Source organism: Mercurialis annua, linkage group LG1-X (genome assembly GCF_937616625.2).
Source record: "Mercurialis annua linkage group LG1-X, ddMerAnnu1.2, whole genome shotgun sequence".
Taxonomy (NCBI): Eukaryota; Viridiplantae; Streptophyta; class Magnoliopsida; order Malpighiales; family Euphorbiaceae; genus Mercurialis; species Mercurialis annua.
The window spans coordinates 47,256,022-47,282,798 of record NC_065570.1 but is presented as its reverse complement, the minus strand read 5'-3'; the positions used below and the strand labels follow the sequence as shown (position 1 = coordinate 47,282,798).

Here is a 26,777-nt window from a genome sequence, read left to right as displayed (position 1 = left end):
AAATAAGACACCATTGCTTGGCCTCCGACCACTACCTGCGACTACCGGCCACCTCTCATAAACTATACAGATTAAATCCTAAACCCTTAATGAAGGGTAAAATAAAATAAAAATATTTTGAGATATAAATAGAATTCTTAAAAAAATTATGAAAAATTTTACATAAAAAAATATAAATTGCTGATTAAGCTTTTATACCGATTTGATATTTTAATTTTTATATATATTTTTATAAACATATGATAAAATTTATATTTATTACTAATTTTGACGTGGCAATCGAAATGATAATGTTCTCTATATATATGTCGAGCTAAATATCTCGTTAGATTCGTGAAAATCTTAACGATATCAAATCTTTCCCTTATGTATTTATTTGAAACCAAATTTTCCCCTTATATGTCAACCTAATACTTTATTTCTAATTTGCTAATTTTTGACGTGACATAGGTACTAGGTAGACAAATATATATAAAACATTCTCACTTCAATTGTCATGAACCAATTGACAAAGTTCTTAAAAATACATCGTCAAAAATAAAAAAATAAAAAAATAATTCTACAAAAATTTAAGATATACTAAATTTTTTTCGATTCTAGTAGCAATCTTATAAGAATAAGATAAGAACTTTTTTGAATTAATTGGATTTTTTTCACCAATATTCAATATATTGAACATAATTTTTTTTTGTTTTGACTCTGTTCCAACAATTCTCCTATTATTATATTAGTGAACAATAATGAAAAAATTCCTTAAAATCAGTACATACATGAAAAAATAATTATTTGATGCCATCTAAGTATTTAATCCGAATATACATCACGGATGCCTAACAAAAAAAAGCCTACATGAATATATATATATATATATATATATATATATATATATATATATATATATATATATATATATATATATTATCTACAACCAATTATATATTTCATAAAAAAATAACTCAACCAAATATTAACAGTACATTAATCGAAAAATTTACTATATGAAGTAATTCAATTTAAAATTCTTTTCTTTTCTAATCTTGTTTTAATGTTATTTTTTGGCTTAATGGCGTAAAAAATCATAAATTTTATAGCTTAATGGCGTAAAAAATCATAAATTTTAGCGTGTTTTGCAAATTTAACATAAACTTTCAATTTTGACAAATTAATATACAAACTTTTGATTTTTTATAATTTTAGCACCGATCAAATTTCCTTCAAAAAAATTAGAGAAAATTGTTGACGTGGACGCCGGAATAGTGGTTATTCCGGTGTACACATCAACATTTTTTCAACCAAAAATTGACGGTGCTAAAATTGCCAAAAATTAAAAATTTGTATATTAATTTACTAAAATTAAAAGTTTATGTTAAATTTACAAAACACGCTAAAGTTTGTGATTTTTTTTATGCAATTAAGCCTTGTTTTTTGTTGACAATTGTTTTAACTATAAAGCAGCAGAGCAAACACACTATAAAGGAAAAGCCCAAACAAAGAAAAATGAGCATTAAACCAGCAGTCACACTTTCCTGCCATTTTTAACTCGCACACACTGCTCCTCTTTTTACAGCTTCACCTGCTCTCTGTTTGTTTCTCGAGAAAACTTTAAGAAATCTTTCTTTTCTTTTTGCTTTGTAAGTTCTCTTTTTTCTGCTCACTGTTTTTCTTTGATCAATAATGGGTTTATTTATTTGTTTGTGTGCATATTTATTTTCAGAAATTTTGTTTATTCAAACCCTTTTAAAAGCTGCTGCAACTTTTGTGTTTTTGTTGATATTTTTATTTGTTGTGGGGATTGTTGTTTGATTTCCAAGAAAAGGCTAGAAAGTGAATGAAAAATTATATAAATAGGATAACTTGCTTCAAAATTTCATATATAAGTTGCTTGTAATACTCTCTGCATATTTGAGATTGATGGGGAAATGCAAAGTAGTAAACGATTTCGTGTTTCGGGTTTGATTTTGTGATGTTTTTGAATTTTTTAGATGACACCATAATCTCAAGTTTGTTTTCAGTTTCATGAGGTATATCCATGTTTATTGATGTGCAGTACTTGATTTATCACACTATCATGGCAGAGATGCGACCCTCCATTGTACGCATAAATTAGTTATACGTAGAGATGCGACCCTCCATGGTGGGACTTTGATATATTTCAACACAATCTGATCATTAGATGTACGAGAAAGGTAGTGTATTCGAAACTCATCTTAACAGAGTTGAATACATTTGCTGCTGTATTCTCTTGATTATTAGTTTATAGCTGAATGAAGGAAACAGAATATATTTAATAATCCAGTTAGTCCGTGTTTGAGGTTTGGGTGACGTTATTGGTAGTTAGCACTATCGGTTTCAGTTTATGTTTGCAAAATTTGTTTGTAACTCATGCATTGTTGAATTGGGTCTAGGTCTACACTATATTTCGTTCTTTTAAAGGGATGCTTTCAAATATTCTGCTGCTTCAGTATGAAAATGCCGTTATGATAGAGGTATTGTTCTTCCTTATGTGGAACAGTCTTCTCTATAATATGGTTGCGAATTCAAAAATCAATTGACTTCTGGACATGTTAAATTTTAAGTATCTTCATTAATTGTGGTAGTGTGTAGTGCGTTTTAAACAAATGTGAGTGATGTACTCAGTTCAGTGTTGAAATCGCGGGATTCCCATATTACCCTAGAGTAAGACCTCTGTTTTCCATTTCAGAAGTGGAGAGAGGCTAACCAGAGAAAGCTTGTCTGAACTTTGTAAGCGAGAAGGCTGATCATAACATGGGAAACAGACTGCAAAAGCCCCAAGAAACAAAGACAGTAGAAGAGCAAGAGCAACAAGAAGAAGAGGTTTCAAGTTTCACATGTGAAATATGCATTGAACCGATGCTATCGAACAGGAAATTTAAGAATGGTAGTTTATGTTCTCATCCTTTCTGCCTGGATTGCATATCGAGATATGTTGAGGTGACAATAGAAGCCATCGGTGGGAACCTCAAATGCCCTGGACTTAGTTGCAAGCATCCATTAGACCCTCTCTCATGCAGGCCTATCATCGCAAAGCCTCTTTTCGACAAATGGTGTGATCTTCTATGTGATTCAGTGGCTTTAGGGGTCGAAAGGTGCTATTGTCCATATCGAGATTGCTCAGCGTTGATTTTAAATGAATGTAAGGAAAATCTGAACAAAATCAAATGTCCTAACTGCAAGAAACACTTCTGCTATCAATGCAAGATTCCGTGGCATGCAGGATATCAGTGCACCGAGAGTGGACAACTGAGAGATAGAAATGATGTTCTGGTTGGGGAACTTATAGAGGAGAAGAAGTGGACTAGATGCTATAATTGTGGTCACTCTGTTGAGCGAATTAGTGGTTGCAGAGATGTCAAATGCAAGTAAGCCGTCTCTCTCCCTCTTCATACACATACACACACACACACTAATCTTCTGTCATACTGCATGTTTTGCTGCATGTGCAAATGCAATATATTGGTGAGTTTGTTTATTATGTTTCAATTTACTTTCTCTAAACAAGCAAAGAAAAGGAATTCATACATTTAAGTGTGTACCTATGTTGCACCAAAACTTGTTGAGTATTATCTTTTAGTATTTCAGTTTTCATTTTTGGAAACAATTACGAAGTTGCACAACTTTATATTTGTAACTTATTCTTGTAAAAACCATCATTTTGCATCTTCCCGTTTTGGCTTTCCGGTGTCGGTGTTTCTGTTTTCGTGCAACATAGGTGTGCACAAAAAAATTTCACTTAAACTTCCCTGATTTAGGATTTGAAATTTAGCTCATATATGCTTCTGACAAATTGTTCCCTCAAAATTTGTAGTTCCATTGAGCTCCTTACCTGTGCTGTATACAAAAGTTGGATTGAAATGATTTAGTGTTTTGAATATATGCTATATTTGGTATTTTAAATGCCTTTATTCGACTGCTATGTTGCTAAGCTTACCAATCTTTCGTATGTAAAACAATTCAGTATGAGAAACAAAATGCTTGATGATGTGATTGACATTTGAAAAGAGTCCGTAACAAGTTATAAGTTGAGCATGCATGAAAATGGAAAAGCATACAGGTGTTGCACGGGACGTTAAGAAAAACTGCATATCGTTAAACTAGGGAGCATTCCGACAAACGTTCACCAGGTCTATATATCATTGACATTATGTTTGATGCAGATGTGGAGTTCGTTTTTGCCATCAATGTGGAGGAAGATTCCACTTGGGTCCTTGTAGACACAAGTGCTGTGGAGATGCTATCTACATGTTCATATTTTTGGTGATATTGATTATATTTTGCTATCTCCTCTATCATCAGGTGAACATAATGTCATCTGTATAGTCTACTGCTGCAGAAAAGTCCCGTAAAGACCGTCTCTAGGGAAAGATGTTAAGAAATACCATTTAGGTTGTAAATGATGGTTTTAAATGGTCAAGAGAAAATTTGAACTTGCTATTACTAATGCCACTGTTATTATCTATATTAGTATTATATAAATCATGCAAATATAGACATGCACTCTTATTATGACTGGAACCGCTGCTATAGGTTATCTTTTGGTGGTGTTCAAATTTCCATCTTTCTTGCCATTATAATTTGGCTAAACCCATCTGGAGATCCCTGTACTACACATTCTTTTTTCCATCGAGTCCCTGTACTAATTGTTTACTCGTCTGAGTCCCGCTACATACCATATTTTATTTAAAAAGTCCCTTTTTAACAGAATGGAAAGCGTGTGTTCTCACACTCCGTTAGTGCGAGTATTATAAGCATAACATTTCCACGCCAGCCACACATAAAATTAAATACATGACCTTTCTAACCAAAATGGTGTAGCTTTGCAAATAAAAATAGAAAACACTGACGTTTCAAGGCTTAATACATAGTTTAACCCCTGAATTTGTACCATTTTACCGATCTAACCTCTAAACTTAACGGTTTTCCTATCGAACCTCTGAACTTATTAAAATAATTTCTTTTGACCCCTGAAACGGAGATTGAGTCTCAAACGCACTGACGTGGCAAAGGACCTTTGACCGGGTTGCCAGCTCTTCTGCCACATCACCGAATATATAACGCTTAATGTATTGTTTGACCCCTGAATTTATACTAATTTACCTATTCGACCTCTAAATTTTTTGTTTAACCTATCACACCTATAAACTTGAGAGTTTTAAATTTATTTAAATTTATATTTTATTTTTGATATATATTTAGTTTAACCAATAATTAATAATTAAAAAATTAATAAAATATTATTTGTATACACTATTAATTAAAATGATACTGCTTATTGTTTTATATATTATCAGTTCTAATAAAATTCCAATGAAGAATAGTTATATTTTATTGAATAATTATTTTTATTTAATTTAATATTTATTTTAATTTATTTTGCTACTACAACGAACGAGATGAGATTTAAATGATCAGGTTAGAGACAACTCAAATGGCCAGTAAAACTATTATATTGTATTGGTTAATATAGTTTTCATATAATAGAAAAATTAATTTAAAATGAACAGATAATAAACATAAATAAACTATGATAATTATAAAATAAATAAATATTATACAAGAAAATAATAACTAAAACTAACAAAAATATATAATATAATAAATATTAGATTAAACGAAAATAATTATATATAAGATATAACAATTTTTCATTAGACTTTTATTAGAACTAATAATTTATACAAAATAAATGCAAAACAAACGATATATATTAAAAAGAATATAAAGTATGGAAAATAATAAGTATTTTATATAAAATTATTTTATTTATAGTTATTAATTAAATTAAATATATATTAAAAATGAAATATAAATTTAAATAAATTTAAAACATTCAAATTTAGGGGTTAAGAAGGATAATGTAACAAGTTTAGAGGTCTGATGAGTTGAACAAAAAGTTTAGGGGTCAAGTAGGTATATTAGTACAAGTTCAAGGGTCAAACGACGTATTAAGCCATTTTATTTTGTCCACCTAAATTTTTCTTTTTCGGCTTAACGCGCCAATTTATTTTTAAACACACGCGACAAAGCCAGGTGGACGAGTAGGGGTTAAACGTTTACAAATTATCAAATTCAGGGGTTAAAAGGGATTATTTTAATAAATTCAGAGGTTCGATAGGAAAACCGTTAAGTTTAGAGGTTAGATAGGTAAAAGAGTACAAGTTTAGAGGTTAAAATATGTATTAAGCCGCCGTTTCAATAATACCTTCTTCATCTCCTTTTTCATGGTGCAACAATCATTATGAAAAAAAAATTGATTTTAGAAAGATCTAATATCATTCATATTTTTACAGATCTAACGTGATATTTAGCTCGACATATATACAAAGAATATTATCTTTTCGCTTGTCACGTCGGAGAATATTAATAATATTTTATTAATATTTTAGTTGATAAAAAATTAGAGAGAATTAATTATCAATCGTACTGCAATAAAAAATGTTAATATTGTATTTTTAGAAATTTCAACTCTTCTATTTCATTCGCTTAACGCGCATGCATCGACCTAATTTTGCATAGGGACGGTAACAAATACATATATAAGGACTAGTTAAAGAAACAAAATACACAAGGGATGAACTACATAAAAAATGAAAAGTACAAAAACCTGATAATGAATTCTGTCTTTTTTTTTTTGATAAACCCATCTGGTTTCTAAGGCTTCGCCCTGACTAATCTGGATCCGACCCGCGTCGCGCACCTGGCATGGTGGGTGAGTCTGCCAGTGAGAATTTTCTGCATTTATAAGTACTCGAACCCGAGACCTTGCTTAAACGATATCAAGCCGCTTACTACTTGAACCAACTTCCATCGGTATGAATTCTGTCTTTTTGTGTGCGTTTATACATACAGTAATGCATACCACCAACTTACTCTCTCTCACACTTCCCTCCCATTTTAAGTCACACACACACACTGCTCCTATTTTTACATCCCTTTTTTCACCTGCTCTCCTTAATTCTCTGTTTGTTTCTCCAGAAAACTTACAGAAATCTTATTTTCTTTTTGCTCTGTAAGTTGTATTATTTTGCATTTTTATTTTCAGAATTTCTGTTGCTCACACTGCATTAATCAAACCCTTTTTTAAAAGCTGCTGCAAGTTTTGTGTTCTGTACTTTATTTTTTAATTTTTAAGCTCATTATGTGTTGATAAAAGAAAAAAGGGTTAATTTGTGAACTTGGACTTTGTTGATGTAGCTTCAAATTTCTGTTTGGTTTCCAAGAAAGTGAATGAAAAAGCATATTAATGGAGTAACCTGCTTCAAAATTTTGTATATAAGTTGCTTGTTGTGGTGTCCTTTATGTTTCTCCCACTTATGGTTTTTGAGAGATTGCATGGAGTGAGAAATGTTACTACAAGTTTTTCTTTTTATTCTAATTGCTAATAATGTGGCTCAAAAATATTAGAAACTTAATTTTAGGTTTGATTCTACTTCTTTTGTTTTGTGTTTCTTCTTGATTCTTAAGGAAATGTCCTTAAATGATAAATTTCAGTCTTTTTTATTGATGGGGAAATGCAAAATAGTGAACTTTTTATGTTTTCAGTTTGGTTTTGTGATGCTCTTGACTTGAATTTTAGATGACAACATAATCTCAAGTTTTTTTTTCAGTTTCATGAGGTATATCCATGTTTATTGATGTGCAGTACTTGATTTATCACACTACATGAAATTTTGTTTAGCGAAAGCTAATTGGCATTACATCTGCAGAGCAACTATATTATTGCAGAGATGAAACCTTCTATTGTATGCGTAAATTAGTTATACGTAGAGGAAAATTGCTAAGACGAAGCCTCAAAAATTGGCAAATGGAGGAACCTGGTGGGACTTTGATATATTTCAACAAAATATGACCATTAGATGTATGAGAAAGGTAGTGTACTCAAAACTCATTCTAACAGAGTTGAATACATTTGCTGCTGTAATCCCTTGTTTACAGGTTAAGTGGGTCGTGTCGTATTAGTTGCGTTAATTGTATTATTCGTTTATCATAACGTGTTAAATTACCCTAGAGTAAGACCTCTGTTTTCAACTTCAGAAGTGGAGAGAGGCTAACCTCAAAAGCTTGTCTGAACTTTATAAGCAAAAAAGGAAGCTCTCATAACATGGGAAACAGACTGCAAAAACCCCAAGAAACAAAGGTGGTAGAAGAGCACGAGCAACAAGTAGAAGAGGTGTCGAATTTCACATGTGAAATATGCTTTGAACCGATGCTATCGAACAGGAAATTTAAGAATGGTAGTTTATGTTCTCATCCTTTCTGCCTGGATTGCATATCGAGATATGTTGAGGTAACAATAGAAGCCATCAGTGGGAACCTCAAATGCCCTGGACTTAGTTGCAAGCATCCATTAGACCCTCTCTCATGCAGGCCTATCATCGCAAAGCCTCTTTTCGACAAATGGTGCGATCTTCTATGTGATTCAGTGGCTTTAGGGGTCGAAAGGTGCTATTGTCCATACCGAGATTGCTCAGCGTTGATTTTAAATGAATGTAAGGAAAATCTGAACAAAATCAAATGTCCTAACTGCAAGAAACACTTCTGCTATCAATGCAAGATTCCGTGGCATGCAGGATATCAGTGCACCGAGAGTGGACAACTGAGAGATAGAAATGATGTTCTGGTTGGGGAACTTATAGAGGAGAAGAAGTGGACTAGATGCTATAATTGTGGCCACTCTGTTGAGCGAATTAGTGGTTGCAGAGAAGTAAAATGCAAGTAAGCCGTCTCTCGCCCCCTTCATACGCTATTTATAACGATTCCGAGGTTCCAAAACTTTATATTTATAACTTATTCTCATAAAAATTATCGTTTTGAATCTTTCTGTTTCGGCTTCTCGGTTATCAGTGTTTCCCTTTTCGTGTAACATAGGTGTGCACATAAAATTTCTCACTTAAACATCCCTGATATAGGATTTTAGATTTAGCTTTATAGTTCAATTGAGCCTGCTCCTTACCTATGCTGCATGCAAAAGTTGGATTGAAATGATTTAGTGTTTAAACTTCAGTTTAAACTATGATATATTTGGTGTTTTAAATGCTTGTTACTACATTGCTAAGTTTACGCCAATATTGCTATGTCAAACGATTTAGTAACGAAGCTTAATGCTGTGGTTGACATATGAAAAGAGTTCATTACAAGTTATAAGACGAGCATCCATGAAAATGGAAAAGCATGCAGGGGTGACATGATATGCATGAAAACAGAAGAAGCTGCAAATCTATAAACTAGGGAACGTTCCAAAAAACGATCACCAAATTTATATATAATTGACGTTAAATTGATGTTTGATGCAGATGTGGAGTTCGTTTTTGCCATCAATGTGGAGAAAGATTGCACTTGTGTTCTTGTAGGCACAAGCGTTGTGGAGATGCTATCTGCCTGTTCATATTTTTGGTGATATTTATTATATTTTGCTATCTCCTCTATCTTACGCTGTGGAAAGGTTTCGTAAATACAGCTTCGACGGAGAGATGTTTAAGAAATACTACGTACTTGTAAATGATGGTTATAACCAATGAGGTATAGCTCAAATGGTATAAGCATTTGGCAGCAATATGTTAGGTTGTGGGATCGATTCCTCGCACAAGCGCTTCCCCTCCAATTTTTTTTTTTTTAAAATGACGGTTATATATGGTCCGGAGAAAATTTGAACTTGTTGTTACTAATGCCACTGTTATGAGCACTGTTTTAATATATTATCATGCAAATATATGTGCATGCACTCTTATTATGATAGTGGAACCTCTGTTATGGGTTAGTTTTTGGTGGTTTTTGAAATCTCCATCTTTCTTGCGATAATAATTTTACATTTCCATATGAGATTTTTGTTGGAAAAGGTTTGCAAATAATTAATCAATTAGGCATAGGGTATGGTGATAGAAATTGTTTTCTAACGGTGGACCGTTCATATTGGTGTGCATTGGTTTGTTTGGTTCACTTCGGTTCGATAACAAACATACTAAAATCAATCAGTTTTTGAAAAAAATAAAAATCAAACTGAATTAAATGGTACGATTTGATATAGTGTTGTTTGGTTGTCGGTTTAACAGAACTAAAAATATAGTTTTTAAAAAGTAAACATAAAAAATAAATTGAGAGAGTATTAAAATTAGAAATTAAATTTAAGTTAAATTATATTTCACCATTTGAAATTATTAAAAATTATTTTATTTTAATAAAGTTATTATATATATGTAGTTTGATTTTTGTTTTCAATTTTTTGAAATTAGAAATCAAACTAAATCAACTTCTTTAAGAACTTATAACAAGTTGACTACTAACGGGCACCGGCCAACATTGATCGCCGGCTAGCTTTAGACACCGATCTCTACACGTCAACATTTCAATGACCTAAAATAATACTAATGAGATGTCGACGCGCGTGATAGATATAAAATATGTTTATTTTAGGATATGAAGTGTAAATGTAAACTATTATTTATTTTGAGAGATTTTTGCGCATAAAATTTATGAGAAATGAATGTAACCAAATCCAATTTTGGGTGATTTGCGTAGATGTGGCATAAATATCACACAATCCCACTAATAAAGTAGGCCAAACACATATTTGGGTCCTTACACTATCACTCTTTTCCAACTTAAGTCCTTGAACTATAAAACGTTTAAAATAAGTCCCTGCAAAACATCTATTTTAAATCCCTATTGTTGCGCAAGTTAACGGAATGTGGATGACGTTAACAATTACATATCAAAAATGCTATTTTGATCTCTGCACTATCATTTTGTTCTAAATTGAGTCCTTACACTATTAGAAACATCAATTTTAAGTCTTTCTATCACATAATTTAAATAATATTAATAATATTTTTATTTTATTTTCTTTTTTAATGTTATTAAATTTTTTTAGCAATTCCAAAACTAGAATCATCTCCGACTATTAATAAAAAATTTGTAATTGTAATTATTTAAAATTTATTAATTTAATTGAATAAAAATAATTTTTTATTTATACAATAATTTTTTATTTTTATAAAAAATTAAATATATTAAAAAAATGTTCGTCTACCTCGCAATCTTTAAAATATCATATTTTTAAAAATATTTATTTTTATTTAACTAAATTAATTTATTTTGAGTAATTAAAAATTTAAGTTAGATTTATAATGCAAGGACTCAAATGGTAAAACAATTATAGTTTAAGGACTCAAAATTTTAATTTCATAAATTTTAATTACAACCAATCTCAGAGTCAAGCGTTTGTATCTCACTCTCTAACAGAATGGCACAGAGGGACTTAAATCGGAAACTTTTAATAGTGCAGGGACTTATTTTAAACGTTTTATAGTTCAGGGACTTAAGTTGAAAAAAAAATGATTGTGCAGAGACCCAAATATGTTTTTGGCCAATAAAGTATTCAAAATCCATCAACTGTTTATGACTAAACCAAGATGACTTTATAAGCAACACTGCTTGTCGTCTTGAGCCTAAACGTACTTATCAAATAGAATGTTGATGACCTAGAAGCAACGCTATTTTTTTATAAAACGGTTACCGAATTAGCGATGTGGATGAGGTAAAGATGTACAACTAAGCACCAAACCAGTAATTATTTTGTAAAATAATTATGATTTGATAACCGTTTATAACCGTTTTGTAACTTTTTAAAATTAAGGTTATAGTTTGATAGCCGCAAAAATATTCAACCCCGTAAACAGCACCACTTGTCATCGGACGCAGCAACAACTACTTATCAAACAGAATGTTGATGACAGTTCTAAACACCTGACCTCTTTTGTTACTCAGAACCTCTCGCACCGCCTTCTCATCGGCCACAAACCCTTTTCCCCTCATCTGCTGCAACAGAAATTTCGCCTCCTCGACCTTCTCCGCCTTCGCATACGCTTCAAACACCGCACCATAAGTACCCGCATTCGGACGCATACCCTTACCCATCATTTTCAACAAATACTTACTAGAATCACTCAACTTCCCATCACCAGCAAGCCCTTTAATAAGCACAGTGTAAGTATAAGCATTAGGAGCAACCCCAACAGCCAGCATTTTCATAAACGCCTTGAGAGCCTCCTTAGACTGACCACCGGCATTCGCGTATGCTTCGATCACAGCTGTGTAAGCCACCACGTCAGGCATATGGCCTTTGTTTTTAATGTGGGAGAAGAGTTGTAAGGCCTCGTGGGTGAGTCCGTCTTTGGACAATGCGTCGAACATCTTGACTGCATTGTTTTGGAGACCCTCGGACCGCATTTTGTGGAAGATTAACTGAAGATTGTTGGGATCGTCGGAGTTTTCGGGAATGGGTTTCTTGTCGAAAGGATTGTAGGGAGGAGGGAGTTGGGATTTGTCGATTTCTTTCTTTATGAAATCGTTTTCGGTGTCGGAATCGGAATCGGAATGGGAGGGTGAAAAGTTTACCTTGGTGTTGATGGTGGGTTTGTTGTGGGTGCAGAATGATCTAAGGAAGTGTTGCTGTAGAAACGTTAATGGGAGTTTTGAAGAAGAGAATTTGAAGAGAAGTGAGTGGGTGAAGCAGAGTCTTAATTTGTTTGCTTGTGCCATGGCGAATTTCATGTGCATACTGTAAACTGGAGACAGCCTCTTTAATACTGTTAGCACAGGCCGGTAACTGGAAGTTTCTATCGGCTACTGGTCGGTTTCTTCGCCACTCAAATTTACTCACGAAGAAAAATATTTTATCTCATATATATCATTTTTTTAATATCACTATGGGTGTATTATATTTAGATTGGCATTTACAATTGCAAAGTACTATATTTTTTATTATAAATATTTTATTTTCTACTTTTACTTTTCTTTTTATAGTTTATATGTCATTTATTTAATATTTCCGCTTTTTAATATTATTTGGACTTCTGTTTGTAACATACAACATCAATTATCAGATTTAAACGGTTTTTCAAATTTTAAAAATTAGTATTTTTTTAAAGGCCAATTTTTAAGTTAAAAGGGAGTATCATTATTATCTTTAAAGATAATTATCAACATATGCAACTAAAATTTGATTTTTATTTTATGATATATGTAATATTCATAATATTATTTTTATATTATTTATTTATATTTTGAATTTTTTAAATAATATATAATTTATATATAGTAATTTATTTTAAAATAGTTAATCTTTAAAGATTTAATATACGAATATAACAATTTCAATAATATTCGGTAATTGTAGATTTGCAGTTATCAAACAGACTTATTTAATTCAGCACTTAAAAAAATCAGCAATTATTATTTTCAGCACTTAAAATTCAGCACTTAATTTTCAGTTTTATCAAATGCCACCTTAGTCTCTGTGTTTAAATTCTTTTGATTTTGTAAGTCCTTTTTAGATGAAAAAAGAGCATACACTTTATTTGCCGTGAAACGCGCGTGGAACTGAACTTGAAGAGAAACCAAATAAATAAAAAATTAAAAGTATAAGGATTAGATAAATAAAAATTTGAATGTATAAAGATAAGATAAATAAAAATTTTAAAATAAAAGGATCTCTTGAATAAAAAATAATTTCACATAGTAATTCAAATTCTCTTAATCATTTTCACAGGTGATAACGGTAACGTCAACTGAACAAACGTGATGATTCAGTAAAAAAAAAAAACTTTCAAATAACATTCGTGAAGTACAAGAGCTTAATGAATATAAAATTTGAATGAAAACCAGATGAATAAAAAAATAAAAGTACACAGGCTTCAAACTGGGCTTAACCTTAATTTAAATAGAGGAATTTGCACAAAATACTCTGTTTTTAGATTTACTTGTTTTAAATACTTCAATTTTAAAAATTTATATTTTTACTCTCTTTTTATAATGTTTTTATCTCTACTCCAAATAGAATTTTAACTTATTAGCATTTTTATTCCACTAATGTAAGGCACATGTGTACTCTTATTTTTTTTATCTTTTTCTTTATTTTTTTTTCTTTCCTCTTTCTCTCTCTTTTCTTTTCTCTTTCTTCTCTTCTATTCTCTCTCTTTCTTCTTTCCTTTCTCTAGAACTTTTTCTTTTGCGTTTTTTTTCTTTTAATAAAATTTCTTAACAAATTCTATTTAAAAATTCAAGATAAACAAGAATTCATTATGAAAAATTCGACCTAATTCCTCTCAAGAAATAACGAAGTTCTCCGCCATCCCCATCACCATCATTGGTCTTCTTCTTTTTAAAAATTTTCTTCTTCTTCTTCTTCTTCTTCTTCTTCTTTCTATTTTGTTTTAATTGTAGTATCGTTTTTTGGTTATTTTTTCATTTTTTTTGAAGAAATTGTTTTTTCTTCATTAATGATGTTTTGACATGGTTTTCAAACGTTTTAAATTAATTTTAGAAATTGTTGGAAACTGTTTTTTCGAAACTGTTTTATACTGTTTGAAACATTTGTAAACGGTTTGAAACTGTTTTATTGAAACTGGTTGAAACTGTTATTTTTTAGACTGTTTGAAAATGTTTTTTAGAAACTGTTTTAGATTGTTTGAAACTTTTGTGAACGGTTTGAAACTGTTATTTTTGAGACTGTTTTAAAGTGTTTTTAGAAACCGTTCTAAACTATTTGAAACCTTTGTAAACTGTTTGAAACATTTTTAAATTGTTTAAAACTGTTTTTAAATAAAGTTTGCAAATTGTGTTTTATGAAACTGTTTGAAATCTTTATAAACTGTTTGAAACTTTTGTAAACTGTTTAAAGCTGTTTTTTAGAAACTGTTTAATACACTTGTAACTTGTTTGAAACCATTGTATAATTTCTTTTAAACGATAATAAATATGTTTTTTAAAAATTGTATGAAACCGTTTGAAATTGCATTTGAAACTGCATTTGAAACTGTGCTTGAAACTGTTAGAAACCGTTTTAATAGAACAAATAAATAAAAAAATTACAGTTTTCTTTGTTTTTGGAGAAAGTTATGATCGTTGGATTTGAATTTCAAGTGAAATTTGAAGTGATTTGATTACGAATGAAAAATTCGAGCGGATCGAAAAATAGATTTGAAACTAGCATAAAATTTTAAGAAATAGTAATAAAATTACAGAAATTAATTCCCTAAAATATTATGAGCTGAAGATTAGACTTGATTTGTTGATTTGTTATTTAAAAAAAAAACTGAAAAAGATAAAGAAAAGAAGAAGAAGAAGAAGAAGAAGAAGAAGAACAAGAAGAACAAGAATAAGAAAAAGAAGAAGAAAAAGAAGAAGAAGAAGACGACACTGAAAACAAGTGGAGTAATTTTTAGGTATAAAAATAAATAGGATAGGTATAAAAATAATTGACTGACACGGATAGGTAGGTAAATCAAGTCCAAAAATTGTGGTAGGTAATTGCTAATATTTTTCTTATTTAGGCATTTCCCTAATTCTCTCATTTAAATATTTATAAACCAATGGTAGATTTTTTTCCATGGAAGAATATTGAATTGATTCATTGTGAAAATATAAATATAAAGAATTTTTATTTTTAAGAATTGATGCATCTTTAACATTTTTTATACTTACTTTAGTTAAAAATAGGTCAAAGGTAGAAACAAATTCCTGCAGTTTCTCAGAAGTACAATTTAATCCTTTTTATAGTTTAGGGTACAATTTGACCCTCCATTTTTCTTATTGAACAAAAACACCTTTTTGTCCATAATCACCTTAACCGGTGACGTGGCACATAAAAAAAATTCAAAAACATCCATAATATTTAAATTATTAACAAATTTTATATTTATAATTTTTTAGCATATATGACCTTCCATTTTTTTATTGAACAAATACACTGTTCTGTCCATAATCACCTTAACCGGTGACGTGACACATAGGAAAAAAATTCAAAAACATCCTTAATATTTAAATTGTTTACAAATTTTATATTTATATTTTTTTAGCATATTTGATCCTCTTCTTCATTTAAATATTAATAATTAAATAATTATAAAAATTAAAATAGTCATTCGAACCAATCGAAACTCAATTAAATCAATCGAAACCTAATCAAATATTTCGAAACCTGGGTAAACCAATCAGAATTCAATTAAAACCTAACTAAATCTAATTAAATCAAGTAAAATCAAATTTCATGTAATTCAAACCTATTTTGAAAACACCGACCTTTTTCCCCGAACCAGTTCCGTAAAATGTCGATTTTTAAATAATTCAATTTTAAATTTTATTTATATTTAAATGAAAAAGTGTAATACCCCGTATTATTTGATAGTATTTATTTTCGCGCGTGTCTAATTTTTATTAAGTAGGACTTCGAAAATAGTTATTAAATTCACGAGATGAATTTATAAGTGTGAAAATGTGATTTTGTGTGTGTTTTGCCTTAAGTTTAACTTTTGGCAATTTTATGTGTTAAATGTGAATTTTGCGATTTTACGCTAAAAATCGTCAAAATAATTATTTTAATTATTTTAAAGGCCCAAAAATATTTTAATTCAGCCCATATGTTATGATTTAATGTTTTTGAATATTTGAGAAACTTAAATTTATTTTGCCCATAGAGTTCGATTTATTTACAAGAATGCCATAATGGCAAACTTGTAAATAAACCAAACATGAAACTAATATCTAGATATTTCCATAAGCAAACTTGATGCCCAAGTTTCTTACTCATCTCCTTCATTTCTCTAGCATAATTCATTCTCCATTGTTGTGTGGGTGCCTAAACTCTCAAATAAAAAAATAAAACACAAGTCCTAGATTTTTAACTTTACTCACAAAAGTTTCTTAACGAAAAACGTTGAGCATTTTCCGTAGATCGTTAATCTATCTTTGCATGTTGGATCAAGGTGAATTTCAAAGCTCAAATCTTAACTTTTATTTGCTGATGTTGAATGAACCATAGATACATGCTTAGGATGATTAAAACTTGTTGTTTAATGGTTGATTAGTTGGTTTTAATTGCTAGTTTGTTGGGTTTCGGTTTTAAAATAATTTTTCCGTGAAATTAAATTAATTATTTTAATTTTCTGGGCTGATCTAAATAGTGAGGTTAAAATATGCTTTAAAGTGTGATTTTTGTGGATTAAAAATGTTAAACATTTCGGGTATTGATTTAATGGTTTGGAGTTCGATTTTTAATAGTTTTAAAGGCTTAAAATCGCTTAAAAAGGATAAATAAATGGATTTTAAATTTCTGGAAATAAATTGGTTTATGTTTGAGTTAGATGTTGGGTTGATGTGAATAAATGTTTAATGATGAATTTTTAATGGTTCGTTAATCGGGTTTAATTTTTATAATAGTTTAATCGGTAAAAAAATGTTTAAAAAGGGTATTTTTGTCATTTTAATTTCTGGGCAGAAATTATTCATGAAAAATGTATGAAAATATATATGTTGATTATTTATGGAATTTAATTGATTTAGTTGAGGTGTTTTGACGGATTAATAATCGATTTTGATTATTAATTGTTTATACGGTTTTAAATTGTTAAAATTGTTAAAATTATGAAAAATAATTTATTATAATTTTGGGGCTGCTGTTTTAATATGATAATTAAAATAAATATGTATTGGTAGATTTTTGGGTGATTAAAATTGTGTAAAAATGATTTTTGAACGTTTTAACGGTTTTTAAAGCTCATCGGAGCTTGACCGGAATCCGGTGACCGGAATTTGGTGACCGGAGTGATCAAAACATAAATGGGATTCTGAGTTTGAGAGTTGATGATTTATTGAATTTGGTTGGGTTTGGACTTGATTGTCAAAATTTAAAGTTTAGGAGTTAAAATGTAATTTTTGTAAAAATAAAGGACCAACCTGTAATTTAACCATATTTCCAGATTATTGATATATATAATCTGATGTGAAATGATTTTGAGAATTTTAAAGAATTTTGATGACTTTTAAAAGAATTGGGTATGTTTGCCGAAAACTAGAATTTTTGGGTTGAATTGTCCTTTTTCCAAAATTAAGGGGCTACATGGTATATTAGCCAAAATTTCCAGATTTAGAAAGTTAATAATCTGAGATAAAATGATTTTGTCGATTTTAAAATTAATTGATTTACGAAAGGACCTAAATGGTCAATTTTGAAAAGTTTGGGGAAATTTTGGTATTTTGACCAAAAGTGGAGTTTAAGCTAATATAGGGCTGTTTTAATATATTTGAAATGGAAAGTATTACTTGATGAAAAAAAAATATATTTTGTGTATTGAAGTATATTTATGAAAAAAATGAAATATTTAAATGAATATTTCTGAAAAATGATTTTATGTGTAAAAAGAGATAAGTAAAGAAAAGTTACATGAATAAAATAAATTATGTACTTATTAAATAAGAAAGTATTTGGAGGTTAGAATTAATTAATTAAATTAAATTAAGATGATATAGAGTTAATTCCAGAGTAGGATTTTATTAATTAAGAGAATTAATATTTTGATCCTAACTAGATTCGACAAGTTGTCGAGCTATCGAGTCGGAGGACCAAGGAAATTAACGAAGTTGTTTAAAGGAGCATTGACGGAGTAATACCGTAGTTAAACGGTTTCTGTGAGTACATGTTTTTACATTTCGGTATTCGTAAAGTCTTCTATTTTAATATACTATGTGATATATGTGTTGCGGTGTTATATGTTTACATGCCTTGTATGGATGTATGTTTTATGTATATACTATATGTATATATTATTTTGATATAGAAAGGTACACACATAGTTTTTAAAATTATTATGCAATTGCTTATGCTTGAATGTGTGTTACATCGGTTGGCTGTGCTATCGATGTCAGGATTGTGTGTGTGTGTGTGTTACATCGGTTGGCTGTGCTATCGATGTCAGGATTGTGTGTTACATCGGTTGGCTGTGCTATCGATGTCAGGATTGTGTGTGTGTGTTACATCGGTTGGCTGTGCTATCGATGTCAGGATTGTGTGTTACATCGGTTGGCTGTGCTATCGATGTCAGGATTGTGTGTGTGTGTGTTACATCGGTTGGCTGTGCTATCGATGTCAGGATTGTGTGTGTATGTTAGATCGGTTGGCTGTGCTATCGGTCTTAGGTGAATATGGTTGATCGGTTGGCTGTGCTATCGGTCCCATAATATTGTGTGTGTGTGTGTGTGTTAGATCGGTTGGCTGTGCTATCGGTCTCAGGTGAATATGGTTGATCGGTTGGCTGTGCTATCGGTCCCATAATAATATTGTGTGTGTGTGTGTATTAGATCGGTTGGCTGTGCTATCGGTCTCAGGTGAATATGGTTGATCGGTTGGCTGTGCTATCGGTCCCATAATATTGTGTGTGTGTGTGTGTGTATTAGATCGGTTGGCTGTGCTATCGGTCTCAGGTGAATAAGGTTGATCGGTTGGCTGTGCTATCGGTCCCTTAAGATTTATGTATGTTGTGGATATGGTTGATCGGTTGGCTGTGCTATCGGTCCCATAAGATTATGCATGTATGATGTGTTGATAAGTTTCGCCATCAATGTAGATGGACGAATTTAAGAAATGTGGTTTAATTTAAAGGTCAACGTATATGGTTGACATTCTTTGATATTGAAGTCTTGATTGAAATATGTTATGTGTGAGCTCAGACTTCAATTGTTTTAAAGATGTTTTCAAAGGATTTCGAAAATACATAAAGTTATTTTAAATATAAAACGGTTTTTAACTTTATGTAATATTTATTTGTAACGGCATGAACTCACCAGTATATCTGACCCACGTTGTGGAATTATTTTTCAGGATCGTTACCTGTCTTTTTGGACGAGACTTCACTTTGTTTGCTTCTCGAAGTCTCCTTGTTTGAATTGTGGTATTTTGTTCAGTAGCGCTACAATAGTAGTTATCCGCAATAGATTAGTATAGTCTCATTGTATTCAAATATTTTAAAGCGCATTTAAACTCTGATGTTTTGTCCCATCAGTTATTTAATAAATGTTTCATACATTTCTATTTTCAAAGCGAAAAATTTATAGTGTTTTTCAGGCTTGCTACGGGTTTCGGAGCAACCACTCCCATTCCCTAGCGCCGGTCTCGACTCGAGATTTCGGGTCGTGACAAAGGTGGTATCAGAGCAGTTGGTCCAGTTACCTCTGCTAATATGTGAATTGAGTGCAGTTGGTCAGAGATACCACTGCTAGTTGTGTAGATGTTGTATGTACCTAGGAGCAATGTACAATGTCACTAGGTTAAGTTAGGAACTATTGCGGATTATAGGACTTCCAGTCATGTCTTTAAAACGTTTTCATCGGTTTTCAAATATTTTTCAAAACGTCCTGTCCTATGTGTGGTGTCAGGATATCTGTTAGATGTGTTAGTTAGCACAATATATGTTTGTGGGTACTCGAGTAAGCATTACGCTTTCGAGTATATAGTCTGCGAGAAGTTGTATACTCTCGGGACTCATATTATCTATGAAATGTGTGTTTATTATGAGTATGATTGATTGAGTAATGTGATATGTGTTGAAGCGTAATCACTGAAAAGAAGTGATATGTTTTCGAATGTGATAAAGTCTGCGTAGAGAGATATACTCACGAGACTTATGTTATATGCTTTAGCCGAGAATTCCTAAATGAGTTGATTATCATTAGGATTATATGTATGACATATGGTGATATGTGCGTTGTGAATTGTTTACTTGAATGATTATATGCTTTGATTGTTGTTTAGTCTACGTAGAGTAGTATACTCTCGAGACTTATGGAATGTGTTATGATTGAGTAAATCATAAATGAATTGGGTTTTCTTTGAACCTAATTTTTATGTATTTGTGATGGCTATGATTTGATTATGTGCATGCAATGTGATTGATTATTATGTGCATGCAATGGAATAGTGTATATGAAACGTATAGAACATGTGAGTTATAGCCAGATATGACATAGACGAATGAAAATTTTATTAGAGCCTAATTCGTAAAGTAAGAATGAGACACGACTATATGTGCGGTAGAACTTTGCGAACATGATGCGGATGCCATGTTATTAGGATCTCATTTAGATTTCTTTGTGCCTTAGAATGGCTGAACAAAGAAACACTCGAGCGCGTGCAGCGGCACAACGAGTAAACGAGGCCCGAAGGGAGGCCGAAATTAATTTAGGAGAGTATGATCCAGTCCAACCGGCAAACAGAGGCCGCGGACAAAATAGGGGTCAACAAGAACCTAGAGTATATCAAGCTGGGAATGTGCAGGCACAAGGAATGCCGCAACAACCCAATATTGATATAAATTATTTGGCAGCAGAAGTTATTGATATACGAAGTTGTGTGTTAATGATGGGGCAGTGGATGCAACACCAGCATCAGCGGGAAGAGAGAAATGCTGATAGAGATCTGGTGTTAGCATACGTAAAACTGAGCCGAAAAGAGTTTGATGGATCAAGTGATGCGTTAGACTTTTTGGAAGAAGTCGAGCAAAATGCTCGTAGACTTCAAGCTAACGAAAGACAGACAATGTTGTTAATGGAGATGTCGATGAAAGGTCCAGCCAAGGATTGGTTTCGACAAGTAATTGAACCAATAATGGGTCATATAACATGGGCAGAGTTTGTGACCCGATATAAGGATTTCTTCTTACCGTTTGCGGTAATCGAAGGTAACCGGGACAAACTGTTATCGTTAACTCGAGGTAACAGATCTGTACAAGAATATGTTACCGAGTTTAATCGATTGAGAAGATTTGCTCCAGACTTGATAACAGATCAAGTCAGAGTAAACACCATGTTTGTGAAGGGATTAGGACATCAGTTTATAGAACTGTTGACTCAGAGAGACAAGGATTTTGTGCAAGTTGTCGACAGCGCAAGACAACTGGAAAGCGCATTAATCCAATTTGGTAAAATTCCTGACCCCTCACAACCAAATCACGTCAGAGATGAACGTTTTGGTTATGGAAACCAGACTTCGAGGCAAATTAGTGAAAGGTTTAAACGACGATATGGTCGAACCCATAAGAAAGGTAGACAAGGAGAAGAGGCCAAGAAGGCTAGAACCATTGGTCAAAATTTTGAGCAAGGAAGCTCTAGTTTTACAAATCCTATGTGTCAACGATGTGAAAGGATACATTTAGGTATTTGTCAAGCTACTACGGATATATGTTTTTCATGCGGCCAACAGGGTCATTACGCGAGAGAATGCCTGTATTCCGTACAGCGGAATACAATAGAGAATGTGGACCAACCACTTCCTCAGCAAGCAAGGTCTATTTACACGACAGTTTCTAGACCGGGTCAACCTAACGCAATACGCGGTAGAGATTGAGGCAATGAAAATCCGAACTTGAGAGGTTGAATAGTGGCGAAATTCCCTCAATCAATCAAGGATTAATAAGAATATTTGGGCTAGTTTCGCAAGCTATGCCTGAAACCAAGGAATAAGATTAGATCCTTTAGATGTGTAGTAAAGAGTAGAGAGCTTAAATAGAAAAATTATGGAATAAGCAATTTTGCAGAGCTCTATGTCTACAGAAACTTACGCAGGCGCCATTTTTGTAAAAACAAATGTGTTTAATGAAAAAGAGTTGTTTTATGAACACATAATTGTGCCCGGACACGAATCACGAAAGCATTGCATTGGCACGAATAGGATTGCATCACTACATTCATATTGTATTCATTATTAGAACATGCATCATGTGCATTATGTATGTTGAAAAGAAAAGAGGAATGCCATTGCAACTCTTGGTGATGAGAGAAGTCATCACACCGGTGCACAATTATGACATGGATTTTTATGTGGAAAAGAAAAGTGGTTTTAAAAGGATAAGTTTTAACGTAAGTATGCTGAGACATCGACTCTGTAATGTAAACAAAGGAATAGGATAAGGGAGAGCACCCTATTAGTCCTAGATAATAGATGTTGAGATATAAGTGATATTATAATCCGAGGACGAATTATTTTAAGGAGGGGAGAATGTAATACCCCGTATTATTTGATAGTATTTATTTTCGCGCGTGTCTAATTTTTATTAAGTAGGACCTCGAAAATAGTTATTAAATTCACGAGATGAATTTATAAGTGTGAAAATGTGATTTTGTGTGTGTTTTGCCTTAAGTTTAACTTTTGGCAATTTTATGTGTTAAATGTGAATTTTGCGATTTTACGCTAAAAATCGTCAAAATAATTATTCTAATTATTTTAAAGGCCCAAAAATATTTTAATTCAGCCCATATGTTATGATTTAATGTTTTTGAATATTTGAGAAACTTAAATTTATTTTGCCCATAGAGTTCGATTTATTTACAAGAATGCCATAATGGCAAACTTGTAAATAAACCAAACATGAAACTAATATCTAGATATTTCCATAAGCAAACTTGATGCCCAAGTTTCTTACTCATCTCCTTCATTTCTCTAGCATAATTCATTCTCCATTGTTGTGTGGGTGCCTAAGCTCTCAAATAAAAAAATAAAACACAAGTCCTAGATTTTTAACTTTACTCACAAAAGTTTCTTAACGAAAAACGTTGAGCATTTTCCGTAGATCGTTAATCTATCTTTGCATGTTGGATCAAGGTGAATTTCAAAGCTCAAATCTTAACTTTTATTTGCTGATGTTGAATGAACCATAGATACATGCTTAGGATGATTAAAACTTGTTGTTTAATGGTTGATTAGTTGGTTTTAATTGCTAGTTTGTTGGGTTTCGGTTTTAAAATAATTTTTCCGTGAAATTAAATTAATTATTTTAATTTTCTGGGCTGATCTAAATAGTGAGGTTAAAATATGCTTTAAAGTGTGATTTTTGTGGATTAAAAATGTTAAACATTTCGGGTATTGATTTAATGGTTTGGAGTTCGATTTTTAATAGTTTTAAAGGCTTAAAAATCGCTTAAAAAGGATAAATAAATGGATTTTAAATTTCTGGAAATAAATTGGTTTATGTTTGAGTTAGATGTTGGGTTGATGTGAATAAATGTTTAATGATGAATTTTTAATGGTTCGTTAATCGGGTTTAATTTTTATAATAGTTTAATCGGTAAAAAAATGTTTAAAAAGGGTATTTTTGTCATTTTAATTTCTGGGCAGAAATTATTCATGAAAAATGTATGAAAATATATATGTTGATTATTTATGGAATTTAATTGATTTAGTTGAGGTGTTTTGACGGATTAATAATCGATTTTGATTATTAATTGTTTATACGGTTTTAAATTGTTAAAATTGTTAAAATTATGAAAAATAATTTATTATAATTTTGGGGCTGCTGTTTTAATATGATAATTAAAATAAATATGTATTGGTAGATTTTTGGGTGATTAAAATTGTGTAAAAATGATTTTTGAACGTTTTAACGGTTTTTAAAGCTCATCGGAGCTTGACCGGAATCCGGTGACCGGAATTTGGTGACCGGAGTGATCAAAACATAAATGGGATTCTGAGTTTGAGAGTTGATGATTTATTGAATTTGGTTGGATTTGGACTTGATTGTCAAAATTTAAAGTTTAGGAGTTAAAATGTAATTTTTGTAAAAATAAAGGACCAACCTGTAATTTAACCATATTTCCAGATTATTGATATATATAATCTGATGTGAAATGATTTTGAGAATTTTAAAGAATTTTGATGACTTTTAAAAGAATTGGGTATGTTTGCCGAAAACTAGAATTTTTGGGTTGAATTGTCCTTTTTCCAAAATTAAGGGGCTACATGGTATATTAGCCAAAATTTCCAGATTTAGAAAGTTAATAATCTGAGATAAAATGATTTTGTCGATTTTAAAATTAATTGATTTACGAAAGGACCTAAATGGTCAATTTTGAAAAGTTTGGGGAAATTTTGGTATTTTGACCAAAAGTGGAGTTTAAGCTAATATAGGGCTGTTTTAATATATTTGAAATGGAAAGTATTACTTGATGAAAAAAAAAATATATTTTGTGTATTGAAGTATATTTATGAAAAAAATGAAATATTTAAATGAATATTTCTGAAAAATGATTTTATGTGTAAAAAGAGATAAGTAAAGAAAAGTTACATGAATAAAATAAATTATGTACTTATTAAATAAGAAAGTATTTGGAGGTTAGAATTAATTAATTAAATTAAATTAAGATGATATAGAGTTAATTCCAGAGTAGGATTTTATTAATTAAGAGAATTAATATTTTGATCCTAACTAGATTCGACAAGTTGTTGAGCTATCGAGTCGGAGGACCAAGGAAATTAACAAAGTTGTTTAAAGGAGCATTGACGGAGTAATACCGTAGTTAAACGGTTTCTGTGAGTACATGTTTTTACATTTCGGTATTCGTAAAGTCTTCTATTTTAATATACTATGTGATATATGTGTTGCGGTGTTATATGTTTACATGCCTTGTATGGATGTATGTTTTATGTATATACTATATGTATATATTATTTTGATATAGAAAGGTACACACATAGTTTTTAAAATTATTATGCAATTGCTTATGCTTGAATGTGTGTTACATCGGTTGGCTGTGCTATCGATGTCAGGATTGTGTGTGTGTGTGTTACATCGGTTGGCTGTGCTATCGATGTCAGGATTGTGTGTGTGTTACATCGGTTGGCTGTGCTATCGATGTCAGGATTGTGTGTTACATCGGTTGGCTGTGCTATCGATGTCAGGATTGTGTGTGTGTGTTACATCGGTTGGCTGTGCTATCGATGTCAGGATTGTGTGTTACATCGGTTGGCTGTGCTATCGATGTTAGGATTGTGTGTGTGTGTTACATCGGTTGGCTGTGCTATCGATGTCAGGATTGTGTGTGTATGTTAGATCGGTTGGCTGTGCTATCGGTCTTAGGTGAATATGGTTGATCGGTTGGCTGTGCTATCGGTCCCATAATATTGTGTGTGTGTGTGTTAGATCGGTTGGCTGTGCTATCGGTCTCAGGTGAATATGGTTGATCGGTTGGCTGTGCTATCGGTCCCATAATAATATTGTGTGTGTGTGTGTATTAGATCGGTTGGCTGTGCTATCGGTCTCAGGTGAATATGGTTGATCGGTTGGCTGTGCTATCGGTCCCATAATATTGTGTGTGTGTGTGTGTGTATTAGATCGGTTGGCTGTGCTATCGGTCTCAGGTGAATAAGGTTGATCGGTTGGCTGTGCTATCGGTCCCTTAAGATTTATGTATGTTGTGGATATGGTTGATCGGTTGGCTGTGCTATCGGTCCCATAAGATTATGCATGTATGATGTGTTGATAAGTTTCACCATCAATGTAGATGGACGAATTTAAGAAATGTGGTTTAATTTAAAGGTCAACGTATATGGTTGACATTCTTTGATATTGAAGTCTTGATTGAAATATGTTATGTGTGAGCTCAGACTTCAATTGTTTTAAAGATGTTTTCAAAGGATTTCGAAAATACATAAAGTTATTTTAAATATAAAACGGTTTTTAACTTTATGTAATATTTATTTGTAACGGCATGAACTCACCAGTATATCTGACCCACGTTGTGGAATTATTTTTCAGGATCGTTACCTGTCTTTTTGGACGAGACTTCACTTTGTTTGCTTCTCGAAGTCTCCTTGTTTGAATTGTGGTATTTTGTTCAGTAGCGCTACAATAGTAGTTATCCGCAATAGATTAGTATAGTCTCATTGTATTCAAATGTTTTAAAGCGCATTTAAACTCTGATGTTTTGTCCCATCAGTTATTTAATAAATGTTTCATACATTTCTATTTTCAAAGCGAAAAATTTATAGTGTTTTTCAGGCTTGCTACGGGTTTCGGAGCAACCACTCCCATTCCCTAGCGCCGGTCTCGACTCGAGATTTCGGGTCGTGACAAAAAGAGGGTGAAAAATATTTAAAAAATTGATAAATATAAAATATGTAAACAATTTGAATATTGAGGATGTTTTTGAACTTTTTTTCT

The 26,777-nt window shown here is 31.6% G+C and overlaps 3 protein-coding genes and 2 long non-coding RNA genes across 10 annotated transcripts; 4 read left to right on the top strand and 1 right to left on the bottom strand.

Moving 5' to 3' along the window:
* The first annotated feature begins 1,468 nt into the window (after positions 1–1,468).
* On the top strand, positions 1,469–4,455 carry LOC126680454 (E3 ubiquitin-protein ligase RSL1-like). 5 transcript variants are annotated; one of them, XM_056106466.1, is made up of 5 exons: positions 1,469–1,631; positions 2,048–2,186; positions 2,406–2,486; positions 2,702–3,380; positions 4,176–4,455. In XM_056106466.1, exons 4-5 carry the CDS (start codon positions 2,767–2,769, stop codon positions 4,336–4,338), a joined length of 777 nt encoding a protein of 258 aa, XP_055962441.1. In that variant the 5' UTR covers positions 1,469–1,631; positions 2,048–2,186; positions 2,406–2,486; positions 2,702–2,766; the 3' UTR covers positions 4,339–4,455. The 5 variants fall into 5 exon arrangements, with proteins under 5 accessions (XP_055962441.1, XP_055962443.1, XP_055962440.1 ...); XM_056106468.1 differs by lacking the exon at positions 2,406–2,486 and having other exon boundaries at positions 2,705–3,380; XM_056106465.1 differs by lacking the exon at positions 2,406–2,486.
* Positions 4,456–6,875: 2,420 nt separating this feature from the next.
* LOC126680440 (E3 ubiquitin-protein ligase RSL1-like) lies at positions 6,876–9,775 on the top strand. 2 transcript variants are annotated; one of them, XM_050375568.2, is made up of 4 exons: positions 6,876–7,027; positions 7,725–7,887; positions 8,056–8,733; positions 9,312–9,775. In XM_050375568.2, exons 3-4 carry the CDS (start codon positions 8,120–8,122, stop codon positions 9,514–9,516), a joined length of 819 nt encoding a protein of 272 aa, XP_050231525.1. In that variant the 5' UTR covers positions 6,876–7,027; positions 7,725–7,887; positions 8,056–8,119; the 3' UTR covers positions 9,517–9,775. The 2 variants fall into 2 exon arrangements, with proteins under 2 accessions (XP_050231525.1, XP_050231520.1); XM_050375563.2 differs by having other exon boundaries at positions 8,053–8,733.
* Positions 9,776–11,600: 1,825 nt separating this feature from the next.
* Positions 11,601–12,592, bottom strand: LOC126680432 (pentatricopeptide repeat-containing protein At4g38150-like). Its single transcript, XM_050375558.2, has one exon. The coding sequence runs from the start codon at positions 12,571–12,573 to the stop codon at positions 11,722–11,724; it is 852 nt and encodes a 283-aa protein (XP_050231515.2). The 5' UTR covers positions 12,574–12,592; the 3' UTR covers positions 11,601–11,721.
* A 4,063-nt stretch (positions 12,593–16,655) lies between these two features.
* LOC130015622 (uncharacterized) lies at positions 16,656–20,205 on the top strand. The gene is made up of 3 exons (XR_008790898.1): positions 16,656–16,778; positions 18,381–18,480; positions 19,670–20,205. It is a non-coding gene; the product is annotated as an uncharacterized LOC130015622 (long non-coding RNA).
* A 4,857-nt stretch (positions 20,206–25,062) lies between these two features.
* Positions 25,063–26,574, top strand: LOC126680472 (uncharacterized). Its single transcript, XR_007641180.2, has 2 exons — positions 25,063–25,147; positions 26,373–26,574. It is a non-coding gene; the product is annotated as an uncharacterized LOC126680472 (long non-coding RNA).
* Positions 26,575–26,777: the final 203 nt, after the last annotated feature.

What these genes read in the sequence shown, in the direction of transcription:
- LOC126680454 (XM_050375577.2), top strand. Translation starts at nt 2,767, where the DNA reads ATGGGAAACAGACTGCAAAAGCCCCAAGAAACAAAGACAGTAGAAGAG. An exon ending in TGCAGAGATGTCAAATGCAA is followed by an intron (nt 3,381 to 4,175) that starts GTAAGCCGTCTC and finishes TGTTTGATGCAG; the next exon opens with ATGTGGAGTTCGTTTTTGCC.
- LOC126680432 (XM_050375558.2), bottom strand. Translation starts at nt 12,573, where the DNA reads ATGCACATGAAATTCGCCATGGCACAAGCAAACAAATTAAGACTCTGC.
- LOC126680440 (XM_050375568.2), top strand. Translation starts at nt 8,120, where the DNA reads ATGGGAAACAGACTGCAAAAACCCCAAGAAACAAAGGTGGTAGAAGAG. An exon ending in TGCAGAGAAGTAAAATGCAA is followed by an intron (nt 8,734 to 9,311) that starts GTAAGCCGTCTC and finishes TGTTTGATGCAG; the next exon opens with ATGTGGAGTTCGTTTTTGCC.